Genomic DNA, 23193 nt, shown 5'->3' on the forward strand with positions numbered 1-23193 from the left:
TCAGTGGTAGAGCGCTTGCCTAGGAAGCGCAAGGCCCTGGGTTCGGTCCCCAGCTCCGAAAAAAAAAAAAAAAAAGAACCAAAAAAAAAAAAAAAAAGAAAGTCAGATGACCAAAATGCAAGTTAGGGAGGAAAGGTTTATTTAGCTTAAACATAAATACTGCTGTACATCATCAATGGAAGTCAGGACAGGAATCTCAGGCAGGGTTGGAGTCTGAAGGTAGGAGCTGAGGCAGAGACCATGGAGGGATACAGCTTGTTTGCTCAGCCTGCCTTCTTACAGAATCCAGGACTACTAGACCAGGGACCACCCACAATGGGCTGGGCCTTCTGCCTTCCCTCCACTGATCACTAATTGAGAAAACACCATACAGCTGGACCTCATGGATGGAGGCATTTCCTCTGATACTCCTTTCTGTGTGATGACTCTAGCTTGTGTCAAGTTGACACACAAAACTAGTCAGAACACTACCTTATACCAAGTTTCTTTTTACAGAACCATGTCCACCTGGTTCTGTTTCTCTGAGAATTCTAATACAGGCCCTCCTAGCCCACAATGAGAAAACTCAGTTGTCTCACCAAGAACCCACCTCATTCATGCCCAATTAGTACCCTGGAGCCAGGGTTCTAATCTCTTCTTAGCATGCTGCCAGGGATAACCTTCCCAAAGCAAAGTTGACCATGTCACTTCTCTGCTTTAAACATTTCAAGGCTTTTTACCTACCCCAGAACACCCACACCTTTGTCTTCACTAAACCGATCAATCCAGACTTGGTTTGGGTGCAGACGCAGCTGAACAGACCCTATTCCACCTCCGAGTCTGACTGACGTATGGGATGCTCTCTTCTCTAGTAGTCATGGGCACAAAAATAGGAAGTTGAGTTGGGGGAGGATGCTGGTAGATGTGGCTTTGCTTTCAGGGCAGTCACAGAAAACCACTCTCCCCAGCACATGAGAAGGAAGTGGCAGCTGACTGAGCAGAGGCTGCTCAAGATCTAGGGCCAGGAGAGCAGTAGTGGTATGACCCTGGCCCTTGCTGATGTCACTAAGCCAACAGTCCCACAACCTAGTTTACCACTGACCTTTCAGCTATGTGGGAAAAAGAAATCCTGTTTAAGCATGTTAAAACCTGGATTTGTCTATCTAAAAGCTAGCACTCAGATATAATCTCCTTGATATAATGAGCCCTAAAGTTTGAAGTTATAACTCAGGTCTCCCTTCAGATCGAACCATCCCTCCTAGTCATACTTCACTTTAGTCTTTCACAAAGTCATTTCCTTCTAGATATCAGGACTCAAAAACCATGGGCATTGGGCCAGACAGCTATTTGCAACAGATCTTGCAAGGGAGAATTTTTTCCTGGATAGGAGGAAGTGATGTTGGGAGACTTCAGATTTAACAGTTAAGCCAGTTGATGATATTGATTCTTTTGAAAGAACTGGTCTGACAGATGAAGGTTTCAAACACTTTATTCATGAGATATAATTTAATTTCCTATTGTGTATTAAGCAGTGTACCAGGTACTGTGTTTATAACCAAGAATAACAGACTTCCTGTCAGCCGAAATCTTAATATTTTAAAATAGTAAATGTAAATTTCACACATAAGTACTATGAAGAAAACATCTTGTTTTTGTGGTGCTGGGGATCAAACCCAGGACTGTGTATTCTAGCCAACTGCCAGTCTGCAACCCAGACACGACCCTAGTTCTGAGACAAAAGGTAACTTAGATAAAGGCAGTATGAATGAAATTGCAAACTTGGGGGGTTGGGGATTTAGCGCTTGCCTAGCAAGCGCAAGGCCCTGGGTTCGATCCCCAGCTCCGAAAAAAAAGGAAAAAAAAAAAAAAGAAATTGCAAACTTGGCTACTCAAACAGGCAGTCTCCAATTCCATGAACAAAATCCTTAAAACAGGAAGCGTTCTTCTCTCACTACAGTGGGTGTCCTGTACATAGCATTACCTGTCTGTTCCACTGACAGGGGCAGAACAGCTGACTAAGCTGACAAGATGCTCTCCTGGGAGTTTGGACACAACCTCGGGAACCAATTGCAGCTGCCTGAGGTCCCAGGGAATTTCAGGTAGATTTTGCATCACTCTAGTGGTTGGAAGTCCTGACCTTTGAGACTGTGAGTCCTAGAGTTTTCAACACATTCCCTGGTGGACTATTACCTTTATTTACTCAGTCAGCTTTATTCTTTGCAACCAATAATTGTTGGCTTCTAAGAAGGTTAGCAGTGCTGATGATGATCTGGGTAACTGAGGATTGCAGCTAACATTTATTAAAACAGAAACAACGTAGCCGACAGGAAACAATTCCCCACTTCCTCTACCTTGGCCTGACAGCCACTGTTCTGCTTTGTCTCCTCATCCTTTTGTGATTTTGACATAAAGTTCATCAGTGTTACAACATTTATCAGAATCAACTTAGCCTTGTTTCGCCACTGGATCTCAAAAAGCTCAAGATGGTCTCAAATTCATTACGGAGGCAAGATGGCTCATTGAGGGAGTTTGTTTTTCTGGGGCAGAGAGACAAGGTCTCATCATGCTGCCCTGGGTGGTCTGGAACTTGGCTCAGTGAGGAAAAGTACTTGTGTTAAAGGTCTGGTAACCTGAATTTAATGCCTGGAACCTCCACTGAAGATTAGAACTGACTCCTAAAAGTTGACCCCTGACCTCACATGTACACCTGCATATTACAGATAATTAAAAAATTAAATGACTTTATGTGGAGCTGAGGATGGGAGATGACCTGGAACTGCTAATCCTCATCTGGCATTACATGTCCAAGACACTATACCAGGTCTACCAGCATTTCTATAGCTTCGGGAACATTCCCATTCCCAGAGCCTATGTCTCTCTAGGTTTCTATTTCTCTATCCCTCTACCTTCCTTCTCCCTCCTTTTTGGCTTTCGTAGCTTATGATCTTGAGCTTACTTTCTGTCTCAGCTCCACCTCCACCCCAGATGGGGTTTCTCTGTGTAGCCCCAATGTCTTCAAGAGGCTGTTCTTGAAATCAGGAGATCCACCTGTCTCTGTGCCTAGAGCTCTGGGATTAAAGGCATGTGCCACTATCCCCAGTTTGCCTCAGCCTTTTGAAGGCTAGGATCATTGGCATGTGCTATCACACTGGAAACCACCATTTCCTGTTTCAAGAGCAGTAGTTCTGATGTCACTTAACTAAGAGTTGGGAGGGGGAACTGGAAAGATGGTTCAGTACACTGGCTACTCTAACAGAGGACCCAGGTTCAATTCATAGCACCCACATGGCAGCTCATAGCTGCCTATAGTCCCAGTCCCGGAGATCTAATGCCCTCTTCTGACCTCTGTGGGGACCAGGCATAAATATGGCAAAAAGATAATACCTTAAAAAAAAAATTCCCTCTTCCCAAGCTGGGCATGGTGGTACATGCCTTTGATCCTAGAACTCAGAGGCAAAGGCAGGCGGACCTCTGGGAGTTTGAGGCCAACTTGGGGAACATACCGAGTACCAGCCAGGACTACACAGACTTTTGTCTCAAAAAAGATTGTTTCTCAGATATGTCTAAATTTATGTCAAGTTAACAAAAACTAACCAGCACACCAATTTCTCTAAGACATGGTTTTGTTCTATTTTTTCTAGAGATTTCTTTTTTCTTTTTTGTTGTCTCTACCAAATTTCAAAAATTCAGCTTGATCTTCTTGCAAATAAAGAACTTTTTTTCTCTCGAAAAAAAGATTCAAAAGTTCTTTAATCCTTTCCCATACTCACCTGGGCAAGGAGAGAATAACAGTTATCTACCTCCAGGTAAAAATAATTCCCAAAGCAAGTGGCTTTAAACAAACATTTGTTGCCTCACAATCCTGGGTCTGAAGTTTCAGAGTGTTCTGAGTGTTGTGGCTCTGGGTGTCTCAGAAGGTGCTTGCCTGGGGCTAAAAGTACAGCTTCCAATATGATTCACTTATACGAAGCAGGAGGTTCTGATGTCACATGGACCTCTCAAGACACAAGGGCTTGAGTTTCTTCATGACCTAGAAGCTGGCTTTCCCAGGTGTAGATTTAAAAGAACCAGAAAGAAGCTACAAGGTCCTTTATGATCAAGCCTCTGCTGAATCCTCACATCCTGCCCTCAGAGGACAGTAAGTGTAGCTGCAGAGACTGCTTATCCTGAGGAAGCTAAAAGTTCTGCTGGGGTCACCATCCTACTTACACTACTCCAAGTTAATTAAGGCTTCAAGAAAGGAACCCTGATTTCAGGAATCCAAGTCCAATGATTTACAAGCAATGGTGGACGTAAGGGCAAATATGAAGAAAGACACCAACAGTAACGCTAAGCCTCAGGTCTCAGGACTGGAAGAAAAATGTGCTGTCTAGACAGCCCTGCTTGTGTCCACTATGGTCCCAACTCCAAATGGAGCCTGAGATTGGGATCCACGAATCCAGGCTGGAACTGAATTGGTTCTGGGCTAAATTGTGTCCCACAGACTTGTATGGATATAGAAACCTAAACCCCAGTATCATACAATGTGGGGGCATTTGGATGATATATAGGGGTGTTATTTATGCTAAGAGGCTATTAGGGTGGGTAGCATTTAGACAGACTGGTGCCCTTGAAAAAGACAAGGATACTCTGAAAGGAACCAGGGACAAGTGTGCACAGAGGAAGACACTGCAAGAAGGTGGAAGGTGGCTGTCTGCAAGCTGGGAGAGGTTCCCACAGGAAACTGACCCTATGACACTTACCTTGGACTTCCAGTCTAGGACACTAAGCAAAACAATCTTTTTAGTTTAAGCCACCATATTCTGTGGTATATTGTTATGCAGCCTAGTGAACCAAGACCTCAGCCCTCTGTACTGTTTTGGAATGTTGATCTTTTCTATAAACCAGCTCCTAACATGTGCTGTAGAATGTGGCGTGAAAACCAACCGGGTTTAATTTCAAGTACCCAAATGGTAGTTCTAGTTCTAGGTGATCCAATGCTCCCCTTTGGCCTTTGCAGGTTCTGCATATATGCATGTATGTGTTACACAGGCATACATGGAGGCAAAACACCCATATACATTTAAAAATAAAATCTTTAAAAAAAAAATAGAAAAGAATCACAACAGGGGTTCAAGTTCATCCTTCCCAGAGTTAACAAGGTGAAACAAGCCAGGCTCCCCAGAGGCCAGCTGAGAGTAGTCAGAGAGCCTGTTTCTACTGCTGTTCATTCTGAAAGGGTCCTAGTAGGCCCCAGGCCCTGCTCTCCTTAGAATTCAGTTTCCATGTGTAGAGGCTCTCAGGGTCACCTCCATCGTCCTATGCATCCTTTCCCTAGCTAGAAAGCACCTTCTGGATTCGTTCCCGTACTTCCTCTGGGCCCAAGGACACCATCATCTCAGCCACAGGGGGTCCTTGCTAAGAAAAGAGAAAAAAAAAAGTCTTTTGCTTCAAAGGGATTCATGTCTAATTTCCATCCCTCCATCTGTAGAAGATATCCACTGGCTAGTCCCAACCCAAAGCCTGCAACACAGGGACAGAGAAAGCCTGTCTTTATTGTATTTTCTTTAACTAGGGTCATTTTTGTTTTTGATTTATTTGTGCAGTGCTGGGGATCAATCCTAGAGCTCATGAATGCTAGGCATTTGCTTCAGCACTAAACTACAACCCAACCTTACTGGTCTACATTTTTCTCCACACAGCTGGCTCCCATGGGCCTGTTTTCCTGCCATTATCGTTTTTAGTGATGTCCATGGAGGCAGGGACCACGTGTTTTTTTTCTTACCATGTCTACTGTAAGCATCACAGTGCCTGTGCAAGTAAGATACTCAGTGGGCGAATGAGGGAATAATAGTGTTTCATCAGCTTATTACTCCCTGGAGTGGCCTTACTGCCAGCCTGTGGAACACTTGCTAGAAGGGTCAATGAGGGGCTGCAGGCAACAATTCAGCCCATGTCCCAGCTCACCAGCTGTCCACTGAGGGCCATCCGGAGGAGCTTCATCACGCTGCTATGCTTGGTGCCTTCCAGGCCTTCTGACAACTTCTTCAGTTCTCTGTTCACCACATCCTGAGTTAGGCTTAAACCAGGTCTTTCTAAAAGCCTAAAAGAGAGCCAGTCTGAGCCAGGCATGAAGGTACAAATCTTTAATCCCAGACCTCAGGAGGCAGAGGCAGGAGAATCTAACTCTGAGGTTAGCCTGGTCTACAGAGTGAGTGCCTCGGCAGGCAGCTGTGGGGGTAGAGTAGGTGGAATGTTGATCCTGATGGGAGAGCAAGCTTCAGAAGATTGTCAATCGCCTACAGCACTAACAGTTTACTGAGGGGAGGAGCTTTACACCAATCTATCATACGCATGCATCAGTGATGGAACTACATAAACAGGTGGCCCAGGCAAGTAGTAAGATATAGGTCACTCAAAGGACACCAAAAAGGCAGCCACCAAGCCTGGTTGAATTGAGTTCAATCCCCAGGTCCCACATTGTGGAAGGAGAACTAACTTCTCCCAAGTTTATCCTGACGTTTACACTCATGTGCCATGGCATGTGCCCTCTCTCCATGCACACAAAGTAAATAAATGTCAAAAATAAAAATAAGAACTATAATAAGAGAATTTACTAACTGCCATGTAGTCCCTATAACTGACTCAATAACATAGGGACAATAATAGCACCTGTACTGATAGGGAGGTGACAGAGAGCTAAAATATGACCAGCACTAAGTAAAGCCCTAAACTCACAGTAAACACTCAAAAATATTGTATATTATGTTTCAATAAAAGCTTAAACTTAGCTAGCATTTACTACACCCAATAGCTCTCAGACATTGGAGGAGAACTTAAAGTGAAAACTTAGAATACAGACTGCAAAAATGGGTAATCCCTGAGGAGTTACTTGAAGCAGCTTCAAAATATGTCAAAGAGACGGTAGCACAGAGAAATAGAAAGTAGACATCAGGAAACACCAGTTCCAGAACAGCTCCACTAGAAACATGCTAGGTAGAGACTCCTCACAAACAGAAACACGAAGGGTCACCAGGCGTGATGGCACATGCACTCAGGAGGCAGAGGTTGGAGGATCTCTGCGAGTTCAAGGCCAGCATGGTCTACAAAGTGAGTTCGGCGGCGGGACATGGGCTAGAATAGTAGGGATAACAGCGAGGGCTACACAGAGAAATTTTGGCTCAAAAAAACAAACAAACAAACAAAAGAAATACAAAGACTCCAAACTCCACAGGCCAGCAATCACCCTCATGTTCCCAAAAGTCAAGCTAATACCCTTTGCCAAAAGCACATTCTGAGTTCTGAGTGGTTCCCAACTAGTGAGAGCTGGACTTGTAAACCATTCACCACTGTTTGGGGTGCCTTTTGTACATTGTGTAAAGGTTGTCTGTACATTCAATTGTTGATTGTCAAACCTGCAAAGAGCTGAGTCCTGGCAGATCTTGGTGTTGTTATTCCTGTGGTCCACCATAAGCCTCATATTTTATAAACACCTTCCCACCTTCCTTACTTGCTTATTGGTTTTAATAAAGACTGCTGGCCAATAGCTGGGCAGGAAGTGAAAGGTGGAACTTCTGGGCAGAGAGAGGGTCTCTGGGAGAAGAAATGAGAAGTTGAGGAAGTGGGAGATTTGCCAGCAGGACATGGAGAGGAACAGACATACTCAGGATGAGAGGGAAGTAAAGAACTAGCCACATGGCGGTGGGACATGGGCTAGAATAGTAGGGATAACTCAGATGAGCTGGCTAAGAATCTGCCCAGCCATCTGCCTAAGCTTTAATAAACATTAATAAGTTTCTGTATCAGTATTTAACCACTGGTAAGTACTAGGAAGTCCTGCTATACACCCTACCTCTGAGTGAGGTGGTGGGTGGGTATATTCTATTGCAGCTTCCCAGGCCCCTTAAGAGTATATCCCAGAGGCTGGAGAGATGGCTTAGCAGTTATGATCACTTACTGCTTCTAGAGTACCCAAGCTTAGCTCTCAGCACCTATGTTGGGTGGCTTATAACTGCCTAGAACTTCAGTCCCAAGGAGTCTATAGTCTCTTTTGGCATCTATATGCGCGCGCACATGCACACACACACATACACACACAAACTAAAACCCCACCACTTTTAAAATAACAGGACAGAGGTGCTATAACAATGTTTCAGTAGAAGAACCCCTGCTCCTGAGTGGGTTGAGTGGCAGTCTTATGAAGAAAACAGTCTTTTAGTATGCACAGCTTTCTTTAACAACTGCCAGACTTCAGCAGCTGAGTACGTGAGGACAAAGCCTAGAAGTCTGCCATCGCCTGCCAGACTCAGCTGGCACTTGTCTGTAGACCCCAGCTTCAAAACTGTTTTTTACAGAAGTCTGTGGTATTCTTATTATAGAAGTTCTCCTGGACAAAGCCAATCATTAACTAGGATCATTGCTATTTATAAAATCAAGGAGATAAAATACTAAAAATACAAAATGCAATATAGGAGGAATATGGACAGTCATTCTCTAATGTCACTGTGTTCAGAGAAGGAAACTGCCAAGGATCAGGACAGGCCCTAGGCAGCTGCTAATGGCAGCCCAGGACATGCCAGAGCTGGCTGAGAACTTGGCTATGGGACAAAAGGGACTTCTAGTGGTCTGGTGGCTCCTAGGCATTTGGGTGTCAGCTTTCCTGACTTGAGTAGGAGTCCCAGACTCTGAAATCTAACCCAAAATGAAGAGGAGAAGTTAAGACATGATCTTGGTGAATTGGAATTAATAGTTGGAGAGATGGTTCAGCAGTGAAGAGCATATATTGCTCTTTCAGAGGAAGCTGGGTGGCTCAATTTTTTCTAGCCTCCATGGGTACTACATCATGTGTATATATTTACAAGCATTAAAAAAAACAAAAACAAAAAACAAAAACCTGGATATGATAGCACATCTTAATCCCAGCACTTAGATGGCATGAACAGGTAGATCTCTGTGAGTCTGAGGCCAGCACGGTCTAACTAGTGAGTTCTATAACAGTCAAGGCTATAGAGTGAAACCTGTAGGTTGATGCCATTATGCAGGTGAAGACAGGTACAGGATAGAATGAGGCCTGTCACTGGACAAGAAGAAAGGGTGGGAGAAAGGTTTTAGGGAGGAAGAGGAAGCTGGAAGAGGGAGGAACTGAGAGAACATGGCAGCAGATGTTAAGATTCTTCTCTGTGAACGCATAGTCACAGGCTGTTACGACTATTCTTTTTCCTTTTTCTTTTTTTCGGAGCTGGGGACCGAACCCAGGGCCTTGCGCTTCCTAGGCAAACGCTCTACCACTCAGCTAAATCCCCAACCCTGTTACGACTATTCTTAAGGGATGGGTGTGTACAGGATTTTGTGCTGTCTAGATGGGCAAATTATATCTTATCAATTGGATCAGAGGATATTGTGTGGTGTGTTCTCTCATGTGTCGACTTAATTGAGTTCAAGAGAGTATATGGCCTGCCATGGTATTGAGATGTGTAAGCCTGGTGTGGTAACAACCTGCTCTGGAAACTAGATGGATAGAGAGATGGTTGCCTAGGTCAGAGAGTACTTAGGGGCAGCATGGAGCTGCTGAGATAAATTAGAGATAGTTCCAGTGGCCCGCTGGAGCTGGAACTAGCGAGAGTGCGACCATCATGGTACGTGCGGGAACCGGACCGCCAATTTTTTTATTTTTACTGCCAACAGAGACCCTGTCTCAAACAACAAGCAAACAAAAAAGAATTAAAGACCCTACTATGGAATGTCCCAAATTACTGACAATATTAGCTCTTGGATTCTGATTGAGGGATGGACTTGCAAACATGCTTAGTCATATATCCATGCAAGTTTATTCAGTGCAGTCACTTTTAAAAGCAAAATATGAAAATAAGGAAGCAACGCTAATGTACATAAATAGATAAATTGTTTGGAGTGGTGTTACAGTAAAGTTAGCCATGAAAGGAATAAGGAGACTTTCAAGGAATAGACAACTCGAGTTACACTGTTGGGTGTAACAGTCCATGCTTACAGTGTTAGCTTCTCAAAAGGGTGAAGGAAGAAACTCATTTGAGTTTAGTTTGGGACTAGCCTAAGCAGCATATAGAACCTATGTCCTTTTGGGGGGGAGGGGAGGGGTGGGATGTCTGTGTAGCCCTGGCTGTCCTAGAACTCATAGTGTAGACTAGGTTGGCCTTAAACTTATAAAAATCCAAAGACCACTGTATCCTGAGTGCTAGAATTAAATGTCTAAATCTCCACTGCCCAGTTCAGCAATTATCTCTTAAAAGAAAAAGACAAAAAGTGGAAAAATCATCTAAAAACACACAGACATTATCACTGTAATATTATCATTTGGGCAAAAAAGTAGAAAGTAAGAATTAAATTATGAGAAGAACTAGGTAGATGGAAGACTGCACCAGGCCATAACTTTCCTGCTTCCAAAGCCTGACTTCTTTTTTTTTTTTTTTGTTTTTTGTTTTTTTGTTTTTTTCGGAGCTGGGGACCGAACCCAGGGCCTTGCGCTTGCTAGGCAAGTGCTCTACCACTGAGCCAAATCCCCAACCCAAAGCCTGACTTCTAAAACCCAGGTTAAAGCCAAAGTTTAAAAAGTTTCAGCATGTTAACAATACAATAAACGTATACACATGGCATACACTGGCATACATGCAAGCAAAATACTCATACACATAAATTAAAACTAAACAAATATTTAAAAAAATTAAACAAAGGGGCTGGAGAGATGGCTCAGTGGTTAAGAGCACTGACTGCTCTTCCAGAGGTCCTGAGTTCAAATCCCAGCAACCACATGGTGGCTCACAGCCATCTGTAATGGGATCTGATGCCCTCTCCTGGTGTGTCTGAAGACAGCGACAGTGTGCTCATATACATAAAATAAATAAATCTTTAAAAAAAAATTAAACAAAAATTCTGATACTGCTACAGTAAGCCAGGTCCTCTCTTCCTTACACACAGCTGAAGAAAGGAAGCTCAGGGAGCAGAGTCACCTGGGCCTTAAGAGTTGCTGTCCTTAACTGAGAAGCCAGGGAAAGAGCATTTTTTTTTTTTAGCTTGTCACAGTTTTGTGATGGGGAGCAAGAGCCAATGTCTGGTGGACAGAAGCCAGGGCAAAGAATGAGAAGGGTGCATCCAACCCTTAACCAGGTATGTGAGCACTTACCCCAGCAAGTGTTTGGCAATCACATCCAACTTTTCCGAGCTGGCGCCCAGCTCTGCTCGATGGACAGCAGGGCGGGTCCATAAGTAGGAGTACACTGGGGAGACCAGATCCTGCAGACGGCTGATGTGACCCTGGGTAGAGAGGCAGTCACCACATGCACTGTGAGAGCCTGGGAAACCCTGGAAGGGGTTAAGGAGGCCCTAAACCCACACCTGTCGCAGCAGGAGGATCCTCTCCATATATGCTGGGTCCAGAACATCCCTGTCTTGCAGTTCGCTCCCAAATGCCTCCTTCACCAGGCCCTGCAACTTCTCCACCAAATGGGGCCTCTGGGTCTCACTGCTCACCAGCCGGCGGAGGTGCAGCCTGAGGGTGAAGAAAGGGGATGGATACCCTGGTACTGATACCCCAGGACTATGCCAAACCTCTCCCCTCAGGGCAGCACAGGGATTTGAAGAATGTCACATCTATAAAACCCATAGGTAAAATCATAATTTCCTTTATATGTATAAAAGCAACAGGATGTGATGGAAGTCCCAGCCAGCATGAGTCTAGGCAGACATGTTTGTTTTCAGTGTTTTATTTTTTATTTTTCTGAGACAAGATCTCCCTATATATCCTTAGCTGGCCTTCATCTCACCATATAGACCCAGCTGTTCTCAAAATCAGAGCTCCACCTGCCCCAACACTCCTAGAATTAAAGGTATATGACACCATACCAGGCATTTTCAGTGTTTTAAAAATAGTAACTGACTTTTCCCTGTTATTTTTGAGGTGTTAAAGACAAAACCCAGGACCTCGTGCATACTAAGTAAGCATTCTTGAACTGAGCTACACCCAGCCAAGAAGCCATTTTAAAGTAGGAAATCACAGTAATGAACATTCTGACTCTTCCTGTGGAATGAGCAGCTCTGGGTGCATGGCACCCTGACCACAGCTTTAACTGGCTGGAGCAGGCTGGATCCATGTTGCTGGCTCAGATTCCACAGTCCTCCAGCTGCCCTGTCCCTTTCCTCCTTGGTGTCTTGCCCGATTCTCCCTTCCCCCACTATCACCTGACCTCCACAGGCACCTGAGTTTACACAGAAGAATCCAGAAATGTGCTTTCTGACCTCATTTGGATTATGAAACACTGATATGAAAGGAGAGGTCAAAAAATGTATTCTTACGATTTAGAACAGGAACTGCTTCAATGAAGCACTCGGTTTCAAAGCTGGGGCTTTCCTGTCAATTCAAATTATCTTTTTTGGAATCCTAACTCCCTGACTTTCCTCTGTATAGCAAAGCCTCCAAAAGTCCAACCCTCATATTGAGCCTTGTTATCTTCAGTCCCCAGGCTGTCCTTTGCTTCTTCCTGACAGGACTGGAAGGGCCAAGGAGAGACATGGTAATGCAGAACCAGGGACCACTAAGTCCTATAGCCCTTGTCTGTGTAACAGAGGAAAGACAGGTAATAATAAAATGGTAGACAGGTTATAGGCTTGGGACTGGATAGTCTGGAGTCCAAAGCCCACCTGCCAGGTGTTTGTAACAACCCACACGACCACTGGAAAGCTAAGGAGCCTCAGACAGAGTGGGGTAAGAGGCCTCTGGCAGAGTGATAGTGAAGAGTGACCATGAGACTATATTTGAAGTATTGATGCCAGGGCCTGGAAGCCACCCATTCAATGGCTGCAGATCTACAGGAGTCTGAGGCTCTTTGCATGTCACAGGATGGAAGGCAATTCACTATGGGAAGCTCTCTGAAATGTAGACTGTCAAAAGACAACCTAAAACCTTTCAATTTGTTTTTAGTTTTTGAGACAGATTCTATATAATTAGGCTGGCCTAGAACTCACTATCTTCCCACAGTCCCTTGAGTGCTGGAATTATAAGCATGTGTAATTTTGTTGGAAAAATAATTTGAATATTATAGAAAACATATGGATACAGAAACTGTACAATCTCCTGAGCAGCAAGGCCAGGCAGTAAGAAGCAGAAAAAACAAGTAACAACAACAACAACAAAATCTAGGAGACACTCCTGGCCATGCTGAGTTAATACACTATAAGTCCAACCCTGTGACACAGTCGTGCTAAATGAACCAGTCACTATTGCTACGTTCATACACTACCAGTATTATATACTGCTGCTGCAGGGACACTAATATACCTACTAATACATTTACTCTATCTCTGAAGTCAGCATGAATGTGGCTTGAGGACAGAAACATCTGGGGAGAATTTACCTTGACTAGACTCTTTTTTTGCTGACTCCTGGATTGCAGGGAGGTATCATAAAGTACCTCTCTAATCTGACTCCATTTCCTCCTGAAATAGTACTTCTGTGAAATAAAAAAGGTACCTATACTGTATCTGACATGCTAGATTGCATTCACTCTTGCAGGCCCCATGCAAGGGATATCTCACTGCTCACTGTGTAAATCTGCTAGTCATTTAAATTCTGTCTTGGACCCATATGGGTAACATATAACAAAGTTACACAACTGATAAAGTCATATCCTTAAAACAACTGCAATGGAATCAGTGTTGGCACATTCCTGTAATTTGAGCAATTGAGAAGTGGAGGCAGAAGGATCAAGATTCAAGGTTAACTGGCTTAATAGTGAGTTTGAGGCCACTATCTAATCCAAGCTGGCCTAGAGTTTACAATTCTCCTGTTTCGACTTTCCAAGTGCTAGGATTACAGGTATGCACCATAGTGCTTGGCTCGCTCACTTACCTGTTGAATTCTGGGAGCTTCTCTAGGTCCAGCAGGGCTGAGTGGCAGGTGATCCGAGTCAGGTCAAACTGTGTAATCAGCTCCGGCAGGGTCCTGCCCATTTGGTTCTCTGCAAGTCAGGCCCAATTTGCTGCTCAGCCCCTCCCTTATCTACTTATTTCTGTTCTTCCTATTATCTTTCTTTCTGCATTGCCCAGGCTGGTCTACAGATTTTGATCCTCCTGCCTCTGTTTTCCAAATTGCTGGGATATAAGTATTGGCTACATTTCTCTGCCTTCACACACAAAGGAGAGCAAGTGAGTAAGCAGTAGGCTCCCCACCACATTTGGTCCAAAGCCACAAGAGCAGTGCACCCCCACTGTCTGGTTACTTCAGAGCTTCTGATATGCTTGGCTTTGAGTAGGGTCTGACATCAGTGTACCGTACATACTTCCTCCTCAATGCCACAGTGGAACCTCAATGATAGAAGCTGCTGAATTTCTGTTTCATTTGAGATAGGACTTTGGTATTTATATAGTCCAGACTGACCTCGAACTAGCAATCCTCTTAATCCTCTTGCTTTAGCCTCTCTAGTGTTGGGATTCCAAGTGTGTAACATCACACTCAGACTGAATGCTGCTTCTTTTCCCCCTTAGTGTGTGTGTGTGTGTGTGTGTGTGTGTGTGTGTGTGTGTGTGTTTAAGTGTATGTGTCCAAAAGCATGGAGTCCAGAACAGGGTGTGTGTGTGTGTGTGTGTGTGTGTGTGTGTGTGTGTGTGTGTATAAGTGTGTGTGTCCAAGTGCATAGAGTCCAGAAAAGTATGTTGGATCTTGCTTGACACTGGAGTTACAGGCAACTGTGAGCCATCTGATGTTAGTGCTGGGAACAGAACTCAGAAAAACTAGCAAGAGCTTTTAACAGATGGGCCATCTCTCCAACCCCTAGAAGTAACTTCTTTATGAGCAGCAGTTCACTTTGGTGCAGTCAGGTGGCACCGTGGTCAGTCACAGGTCTCAAGAACTATATCCTTTACTAAGGATGTGACTCTGGCAAGTTACTCAAACTTCTTGAACCTCAGATCACCTTAGAAACTAGGATTATCAACTTATTGCCAGGGTTTCAGAAATTCTTGCCACAGAAAGTCATCCTATTTGGTACTTGGTTCTTCAGTTTGTGTTCTAGACCTGAAATAAGCTGGGTTCACAGTAACATCAGTAATACCGTTAGAGCACATACTACATAATTACAATGATCATGAGGTCTATGGCTTTTGTGCCTTTGATGTGGCCAGACAGTGGGCTGGTTCCTTATATTTACAAGCTCACTGACTCCTAAGTAATCCTACATGGCATACCCTTAGCCCTATCATATGGACGAGACTAAAGAGACTTCTGGTCTCTGAAGGCATGGGACAGTGTCTACTGTGAGCCCCACTCTAAAGCAGTGTGGGAAAAACCAAGTAAGGGAACACAGTTGTCTAGCTCAATAAATACTACTGACTAGAATAATGAACTTGTCCAGGATCATGTGACTGATAGGTAGCAATGCTTTGACAAGCAGGTCTGCCTGTGTCAAAGCTCCAGCTCGGCCACCATGACCACTCTGCTGCATATGTACCTGCAAACCCCGAGCCACAGTTGGTGATGATGTCAAGCAAGGCTTCTGGAAGAAAACCGGTGGCAGCGAAATGTTCCAGGAAAATGTCCCCTTGCCTCTTAGACAGCTTGCTACCATCCCTGTTGAGGAGCAGGGGCAGATGAGCAAATTGAGGTGGCTGCCAACCCAGGGCCTGGTAGAGGAGCAAGTGCTTGGATGTAGAGACCAGCCACTCAGAGCCCCGAAGTACATGGCTGATGCTCATGTGGTGGTCATCTACCACACAGGCTAGGTGGTAGGTAGGAAAGCCATCACTTTTCAGGATAACTGGGTCCCCCTCCACACTGGCCACTTCATGCTGAGTCCAGCCATATACCAGGTCTTGGAAGGCTGGTACTGCTTCCTCTAGGCGAAAGCGGATAGCAGGCTTGGGGTCTGTGGCCAGCTTCTGGGCCACCTGTGCCTGGCTCAGGTTCCGGCATCGATTGTCATACCTGTTGGGAGATAGAACAGCAGAGTAGCTAAGAGAACCATAAGTGGACAGAGTCTCACTTGTTCCTCAAGTTCTGGTTTTTACTTGCAGTGCTAGAGATTTTATTCAAGGCCCTGGGAATGCTAGTAAGTACTCTACTAACTGAACTATAACCCCAATCCTTATCTTTGGTTTCTGATAGCTTTTGCCCTGGGCAACTCATTAGCCTCTTAAAGGTGCTTCTTCTGTCTAGAATAGGTTTAAAAATAAAGTTGTGTGGGATAACACAGTGTGTTGACTTATTAATCACTGTTCCTTTTCCCTTGTTAAGGAAGACACTGGAAATGGTTAGACTAAGAGCAGAATTTCAATGAGTACAGACAATCTTGCAATCTTGTGACTTGGTACCAGTGATCAGTCCAGGTAAAGAATGTAAATGACACTTGGTGGATAAGGAAAGGCTAAGGTTCTGGGAAAGATATTTCTTTCCAATGAGGTTAAGACATACCTGTAAGGGGAAAAACCCTCCATTTTATACTTTCCAGGAGCACTCTGGATGCCACTATCTGAGAAGCCATGTTGAAACTGTTACTCCACACACAATCAAGGGAGAAAAGGCAAGGCTGTCAGCAGGCAGGGTAATAGTCAGAGAGGTCATCACAGAGTCCTGACATCTCAAGATTGCTCCTCCTAACCTGGAGTCATCCACCTCCAGATTTCCATAAGATTCTAAGATAAGGTTTGTGTGGTTCATGTCCTCCCTACTCAATGTGGGTGTGTAGGCCCTCCAGGACCAGCTTCACTTGGGAACTCCTAAGAAATTCAGACAGAAACTTAAGATGTGCCAAGCCAGAATCTATAGGGTAACCATAAGCCCAGATAACCCATACACTAGAGAAAATATTGAAAACTGTTGTTTTCACCATTTTTAAAAGATCTATTTATTATTATGTATACAATGTTCTGTCTGCACAGCAAGAAGAGGGAGCCAGATCTCATTATAAATGGTTTATGAGACACCATGTAGTTGGTAGGAATTGAACTCAGGGCCTCTTGAAGAACAGCCAGTGCTCTTAACCTCTGAGACATCTCTCCAGCCCTGTTTTCACTTTTTAACTTATTTTTATCTCTTACTTCTTTCCTTCTTTGGTTGATCACTTCTTCAAAAATTTTTATTAAAAATGATATGCATATGTATACATGTAAATGCACAGTGCCTGGGGAGGTCAGAGCCAAAGGATGCCCCTGGAGCTGTAGTTACTGGAGTTGTGAGCTGCCTACTGTGGGTGAGGACTAATCTCTGGTCCTGTGCAAAAGCAGTGTGAGTTCCTAACTCCTTAGTCAACTAACTCTCCAGTTCCCTAGTTTGCCACCTAAAAAAAAGCTTTAGCCAAATGTGGTGGCCTTTAATGCCAGCACTCAAGAGGCAGAGGCTGGTGGCTCTCTGAATTCAAGGATAGCCTGCTCTACAGAGCTAGTTCCACGATAGTCAGAGGTACATAGGAGAAACATGTCTTGAAAAACAAAAAAATAAAAATAAAAAGCAAAGAAACAAACAAGAAAAGGTTTTTAAAATGTAATATTATTGTGTGCACATGATGTGCATATGCCATTGTGCATGTGTGCAAGTCAGAGGGCAGCATTATGGAGTCAGTTCTCTCCTTCCATTTTGCACATGGATCCTGCAGCTGGAACACAGGTCTCTAGGCTCTAGTAAGCAACCTCCTTTGCTGAGCCAACTCATTGGCCTCTGCCTGTCAATTTTAACTTTTTAAATATATATTCAAAAGTATCCTAAGAACACAAATGTGAAACTTGCAAAGTCAGTTCCTTTTTTCTTTTTCTTCCTGAGACAGGGTTTCCTCTGTGTAGCCCCAGCCTTCCTTGAACTGGCTTTGTAGACTAAGTTGGTCTCAAACTCAGATCTGCCTGCCTCTGCTTCCTGAGTGCTGGGAAAGGCGTGTGCCACCATGCTGGGCAGTAAACTAAGCTTTTGATACAGCTAACTCTTCAGTCTCATAGATCCCGTAATATCATATGGTCATAACTAAAAGCAATTCTTTGTATAAATGGAGTATAGTGATGGTAGATACCTATTAACACCTGGGAGATGGAAACAAGATTTCAAGTTGGAGGCCAGGCTGAGCTACAGTGAGATTTCTGTTTCAAAGGTTTAAAGCAGTGGATGGCTGTAAACATCTAGCCTTTGTCCAGCAGTACTGAAAGTAGAGCTTCAATGTTATGATGCTATTACTGATGACAGTGTAAACTAGAAAAGGTCACTGCTGTATGGGATCTATCAAGGCAATATGTTGTGCTTCGTGTTTGTGTGTGTGTGTGTGTGTGTGTGTGTGTGTGTGTGTGTGTGTGTGTGTGTGTAGAGGTACATGGGAGACAGGCTGGTCACACATACAGGCTGGTCTCACATTTACTACATATTGGGGACGTCCTTGAACACCTGTTCCCCCTTCCCCTATCTCTCCAAGTGCCTGATTATAGGAGTGTACTACCACACCCAGCTTCAGTGCTATATATAGTCCCTGTAATGAAGTTTCAATTATGGAAGAAATCTATGATGGGTAATATTGATGTCAATTTGACGGTATCTGAAAACACCTAAAAGGCAAGTCTATGTACACCTACAGAGAATTATTTAGATATGAGAGATTATATTGATTAAATGAATTGATACAGGAAAACCCATCTGCACCATTCTCTAGTGAGAATTTGGTTTCCTTAAAAACCCAGTTATGTTGAGTATGTTTTTGTTTTATTCTCAGGTCTGGGATAAGGGGCGTCTTCAGATTGTCCACCGCTGCTATGATTGTCTTGTACTCTAGGAAAGGCTGCAGATAGTTTGCCTTTGGAACTCTGGAGAGGGTATATATGGGATCGTCCCAAGAAGGCCTGTGGCTACTGATCCTGGTTCCTGCTGCTTTGTGTGCTATTACTGGATGGCTGGCTGGACAGATTCTGACAATGAAGATTGGACTTGCCCTGGGGAACTTCACTCCTAGTCAGCAGGAAGTAGTCTAAAGAGGTCTATGTCCCCTACGTTTCCCTGTCTTCTACATAGTGTTGGGGCTTGGAAGGGACTAGGATGGAATAAGGGTTGGAAAGTTGGTAGATATAAGAATCCAATAAAGTAGCCCAAAAATGTACACCTACACCATTCCTTGGTTGGGGTCTTGGACTGTATAGAATGAGGAAAGGGAGCTGAACATTAGCAGTCATCATTTTCTTCATCCTGACTGTGGACATAATGTGAGCAGATGCTTCAAGTCCCTTTTCTTGACTTCGTTGCCATGAGGGACTGTACTCTTAAACTGTGAGCCAGAAGAAACCCTTCCTTTTGTAAGTTTCTTTTGTCAGAGTATTTTATCACAACAAATAAACTACCACACTATCTCATACACATGTCACAGATAAAAATGATGTACTTCAATGTTCCCTTATTATATTAGCTACTTTTCTACTGCTGTGTCAAAACAACATGACCAAGGCAACTTAAGAAGAAAGCATTAAATTGGGCCTATGGTTTCAGAGGGTTAGAACCAATGATGGTAGGGCAAAGGCACGGCAGCAGGAATAGCTGAGGGTTTGTATTTTGATAGGCAAGCAGGAGGCAGAGGGAGCACAGTGGGAACAGCTGGAGTCTTTTGAAACCTCAAAGACCACCATCCTAGTGATACACCTGCTCCAACAAGGTCACACTTCCTAATCCTACCTGAACACTTCTACCAACTGGGAACTAAGTATTCAAACACATGGGCTCCTGGGCACCATTCCCATTTAAACTGCCACACTCATCACAACTCCCCCCTTTAAGACAAAGTATAGGGGTTGGGGATTTAGCTCAGTGGTAGAGTGCTTGCCTAGGAAGCGCAAGGCCCTGGGTTCCCCCAGCTCCGAAAAAAAGAACCAAAAAAAAAAAAAAAAAAAAAAAGACAAAGTATAAAAGACATAAAGATTCATTAATAGGGACAGAGTAAGTAATTTATAGTATTTCCATATACAATTTTCTATTGTTTTTTAAAGGTCTCACAAAGCCCAGAAAGGCTTCAAAGTCTCAAGGTAACTAAGGATGACCCTGAACTCCTGATTGTCCTGTCTCTGCCTCCTGAGTGCTAGGATTATGGGCTATACCATAAACACAATATTACAGGATAGAAGAAAAAATTATGGGCCGATATGGAAACTCCCCCCAAGACAGGAGGTGTGTAGCATATTGCCCACTCCCTTGACTGGAAAAGGTAACAGTAATCCCCCTTTGTCAGCACAGGTCCTGAATATATTACCTAGCGCCAACTACCTCACGAGAGAGGAAATGAGTGGTCAAAGGGAGAGTGAGGAGACATGTTTCTATGCATTTTTCAGTAGTTTAAGTATTAAATATGTTAGCTCAGTAGGTGAGGGTGCCTCCTGCCAAGACTAATAATCTGAGTTAAATCCCCACATGGTGGAGGGAGAATGCCAACTCATGAAAGCTGTCCTTTGACACATACACACTAGGACATGTGCTGCCCCTCACAAAGTAAGTTTAAAAATGTAAAAAGAAATGTAAATATTAAACATAATTTGTTGTTGTTGTTGTTGCTATTGTTGTTGTTTGAGACAGGATCACACTATGTATAGCCATTACTGGCCTGAAACTTGCTTTGTAGATCAGACTAGCCTTGAACTCACAGATACCTACTGACCTCTGCCTTCTGAGTGCCAGGACAAAAGGCATTTGCTACCACACTCAGCAATTTTTATTACTTTTCATGTTGAGTACATGTGTGTGGGTATGTGTGTATGTGAGTACAGGTGCTTATAGAGGCCAGAAGAATCAGATTCCTCTGGAATTGCAGTTACAGGTGGTTCTGAACTCTTCCATGTGGCTACTAGGAACTGAACTTGGATCCTCTACTAGGTCAGTAAGCGTTTTGTTTTGTTTTTTAGAAAGGCTCTCTTGGGGTTGGGGATTTAGCTCAGCGGTAGAGCACTTGCCTAGCAAGCGCAAGGCCCTGGGTTCGGTCCCCAGCTCCGAAAAAAAAAAAAAAAGAAAAAAGAAAAAAGAAAGGCTCTCTTTACAAAGCCCAGCTTGTCCTGGAACTCATTATGTATAACTGGCTAGCTTAAAACTCAGAGATCTTTTTGCCTCTGCCTCTGCCTCTGCGCACCATGATTAAAGGTGTGCACCACCATACACAGCCCAGTAAGTATTCTTAATTACTGAGCACTTTCTCCAGCCCAAAGTTTTTGTACAAATTACATAGTTATTAATATTACAGATAATATTGCCTGAGGTGCAGTTTAGCCAGAAGCTTCTCCTACAGACCCAATGGCTGTCATCCAACCTCTTGGCAGTTATGCTCTACAATGTCCTCCCTCAAAGTATGAATTGAACTCACACTGACTTCTTTTTAAGGAACAGAGTGAAAGTGGTAAGATGTTACCTCCACAGTTAGGTATATTCAATTGCCAGGTGTGGCCTGTCCTATGGAGAGGCCGGTGTGGTTTGGAAACACAGTAGAGTTAGAGGAATGCTTGCCTAGCATGCACCAGGCTATTTGTTCAACCTCAGGCATTACCAAAAAGAAAAAAATCAAAGGTTGGGAATTTAGCTCACTTGTAGAGCACTTGCCTAGCAAGCACAAGGCCCCTCAGCTCAGTCCTCAGCTCTGGGAAAAGAAAGAAAAGACCAGACCAGACCAGACCAGACCAGACCTCGTGTGTATTCTAACCTTTAGCTGGTTAAAGAAAACCCATGTGACAAGGAACAGACAACCAGGACAACCAGGAAGACCCTTGGCATGCCCACAGCCTGTGGGGAGAAGACAGACGGGAATCTGCCTCAGGAAAAACTCCTGAGAACTGAGGCTTGACTTCAGCCCAACTGCAACTTTGAAAGATACTCAGAGCCAAAGAACCCTGCTAAGCACCGCACAGATACCTGACCTGAAGAAACGGAGAAGCAACAAACACCAACTTGGGGAGGCAACCAAAGTGAGCTGGGGTTCTCACCGAGGTGTCTGACGGCTCCTCAGTGCTTCCTTCTTCAGGAGCTCCAGCCGCTGTGGTGAACAGAAACAGGGATAGGCAGCTCCAGATTTCAGCAATGCTTCTGTGGCCTGGGCATACAGAGCTAGCCGCTGTGACTGATAGTAGGGCCCTGCAGGACCACCCTGGCGGGGACTTTCATCAGGTGGGATGCCTGGAGCACAGTTGGAAAACTGTCATCACAGAGGTACACAGAAATGCACACAATGCTCCTTTTTTCTTCAGCTATTCATCTAGATACTTTACATATACACCAAACCTTTTATTTTGCTTGATTTTTTTTTTTCTGATAAAGGGTTACTCTGTGCAGTCCTGACTGCCTTGGAACTCATTCTGGAAACCAGGCTGGCCTCACACTCACAGAGATCTGCCTGCCTCTGCCTCCTACATGCCGGTATTAGAGGTGTACACCATCACCACCCCCAACTATACATTGAACCTTTTATTTTAAGAATAGATTTTTAAACTTTTTTTTTTGGGGGGGGGGGTGCAGGGTAGTAAGCAAGAAGACAAAAAAAAAAAAAAAAAAAAAAAGGAAAAAGCCAAAAGTAAAGGGAATTTATATTTGTCTGTATGAAGAGATCCACTAAGGCAAACACAAGCCATGGCCATGGCAGCTAGGCTTGGCTAGGTCCTTCCTAGTCTCAAAGGTTCTAAGACTAAAAAACAAACAAATAAAACCTTTCCAAGTCCTATAGTAATACCAGGGACTCATGAGGTATTTTAGTAAAATACTTATCAAGTTTCAAAAGCAGTGACACACTGAATGTTGCATAAGAGTGGCTTCTATGCCACTTATACTGGTAATATCACAGTTTTACAACATAGCATACATGTTTTATAACTCACACATGCATGAACACATCAGATTCTTTCTGGGGAATCAAGGCAGAGTGCTGAGGTCCTTAGGCACTTGCTATGTGCACAATACATTCTGGCTATAATTACTGCTGACATAACTTAGCTATCTGCCTCACAGTGCCTCCATTTCTTCATTTGATAAAAAAGAAGGGAAAATGAAATAGTTGACATGGTATTTCATATTGGTAATAGCATTACGTGGGAAGCCGAACTAAGAAGACTGCCTTAAGTTCAAGACTAGACTGTGCTATATAGCAAAACAAAAAGAACAGAAACCACATGCACATACGGAGCTCAAGGAGATGGCTTGGTAGTTAGGAATATTTACTGCTCTTGCAGAGAACACAGGTTTGGTTTCCAGCTCCTACACAGAAGCTCACAACCGTCTGTAACTCTAGTTCCAGG

At 43.8% G+C, this 23193-nt stretch overlaps 1 protein-coding gene across 4 annotated transcripts in view; it reads right to left on the minus strand.

Annotated features, from left to right (window-relative positions):
* Positions 1 to 1450: 1450 nt before the first annotated feature.
* Positions 1451 to 23193, minus strand: part of Ears2 (glutamyl-tRNA synthetase 2, mitochondrial) — a 31426-nt gene continuing 9683 nt past the window's right edge. The window contains exons 3-9 of one of the 4 annotated variants that reach the window (NM_001159493.1): positions 21892 to 22081; positions 15432 to 15904; positions 13835 to 13943; positions 11326 to 11479; positions 11114 to 11244; positions 5926 to 6061; positions 4947 to 5376 (exon numbers count right to left, since the gene is read on the minus strand). In NM_001159493.1, coding sequence (NP_001152965.1) covers positions 5293 to 5376; positions 5926 to 6061; positions 11114 to 11244; positions 11326 to 11479; positions 13835 to 13943; positions 15432 to 15904; positions 21892 to 22081 — 1277 coding nt within the window. In that variant the 3' untranslated portion in view covers positions 4947 to 5292. Of the gene's footprint in view, positions 5377 to 5925; positions 11245 to 11325; positions 11480 to 13834; positions 13944 to 15431; positions 15905 to 21891; positions 22082 to 23193 lie in introns of those variants that run through there. The other 3 variants (XM_063267629.1, XM_039082872.2, XM_063267622.1) reach the window with 3 other exon arrangements.

This window comes from Rattus norvegicus, chromosome 1 (assembly GCF_036323735.1).
Source record: "Rattus norvegicus strain BN/NHsdMcwi chromosome 1, GRCr8, whole genome shotgun sequence".
Taxonomy (NCBI): Eukaryota; Metazoa; Chordata; class Mammalia; order Rodentia; family Muridae; genus Rattus; species Rattus norvegicus.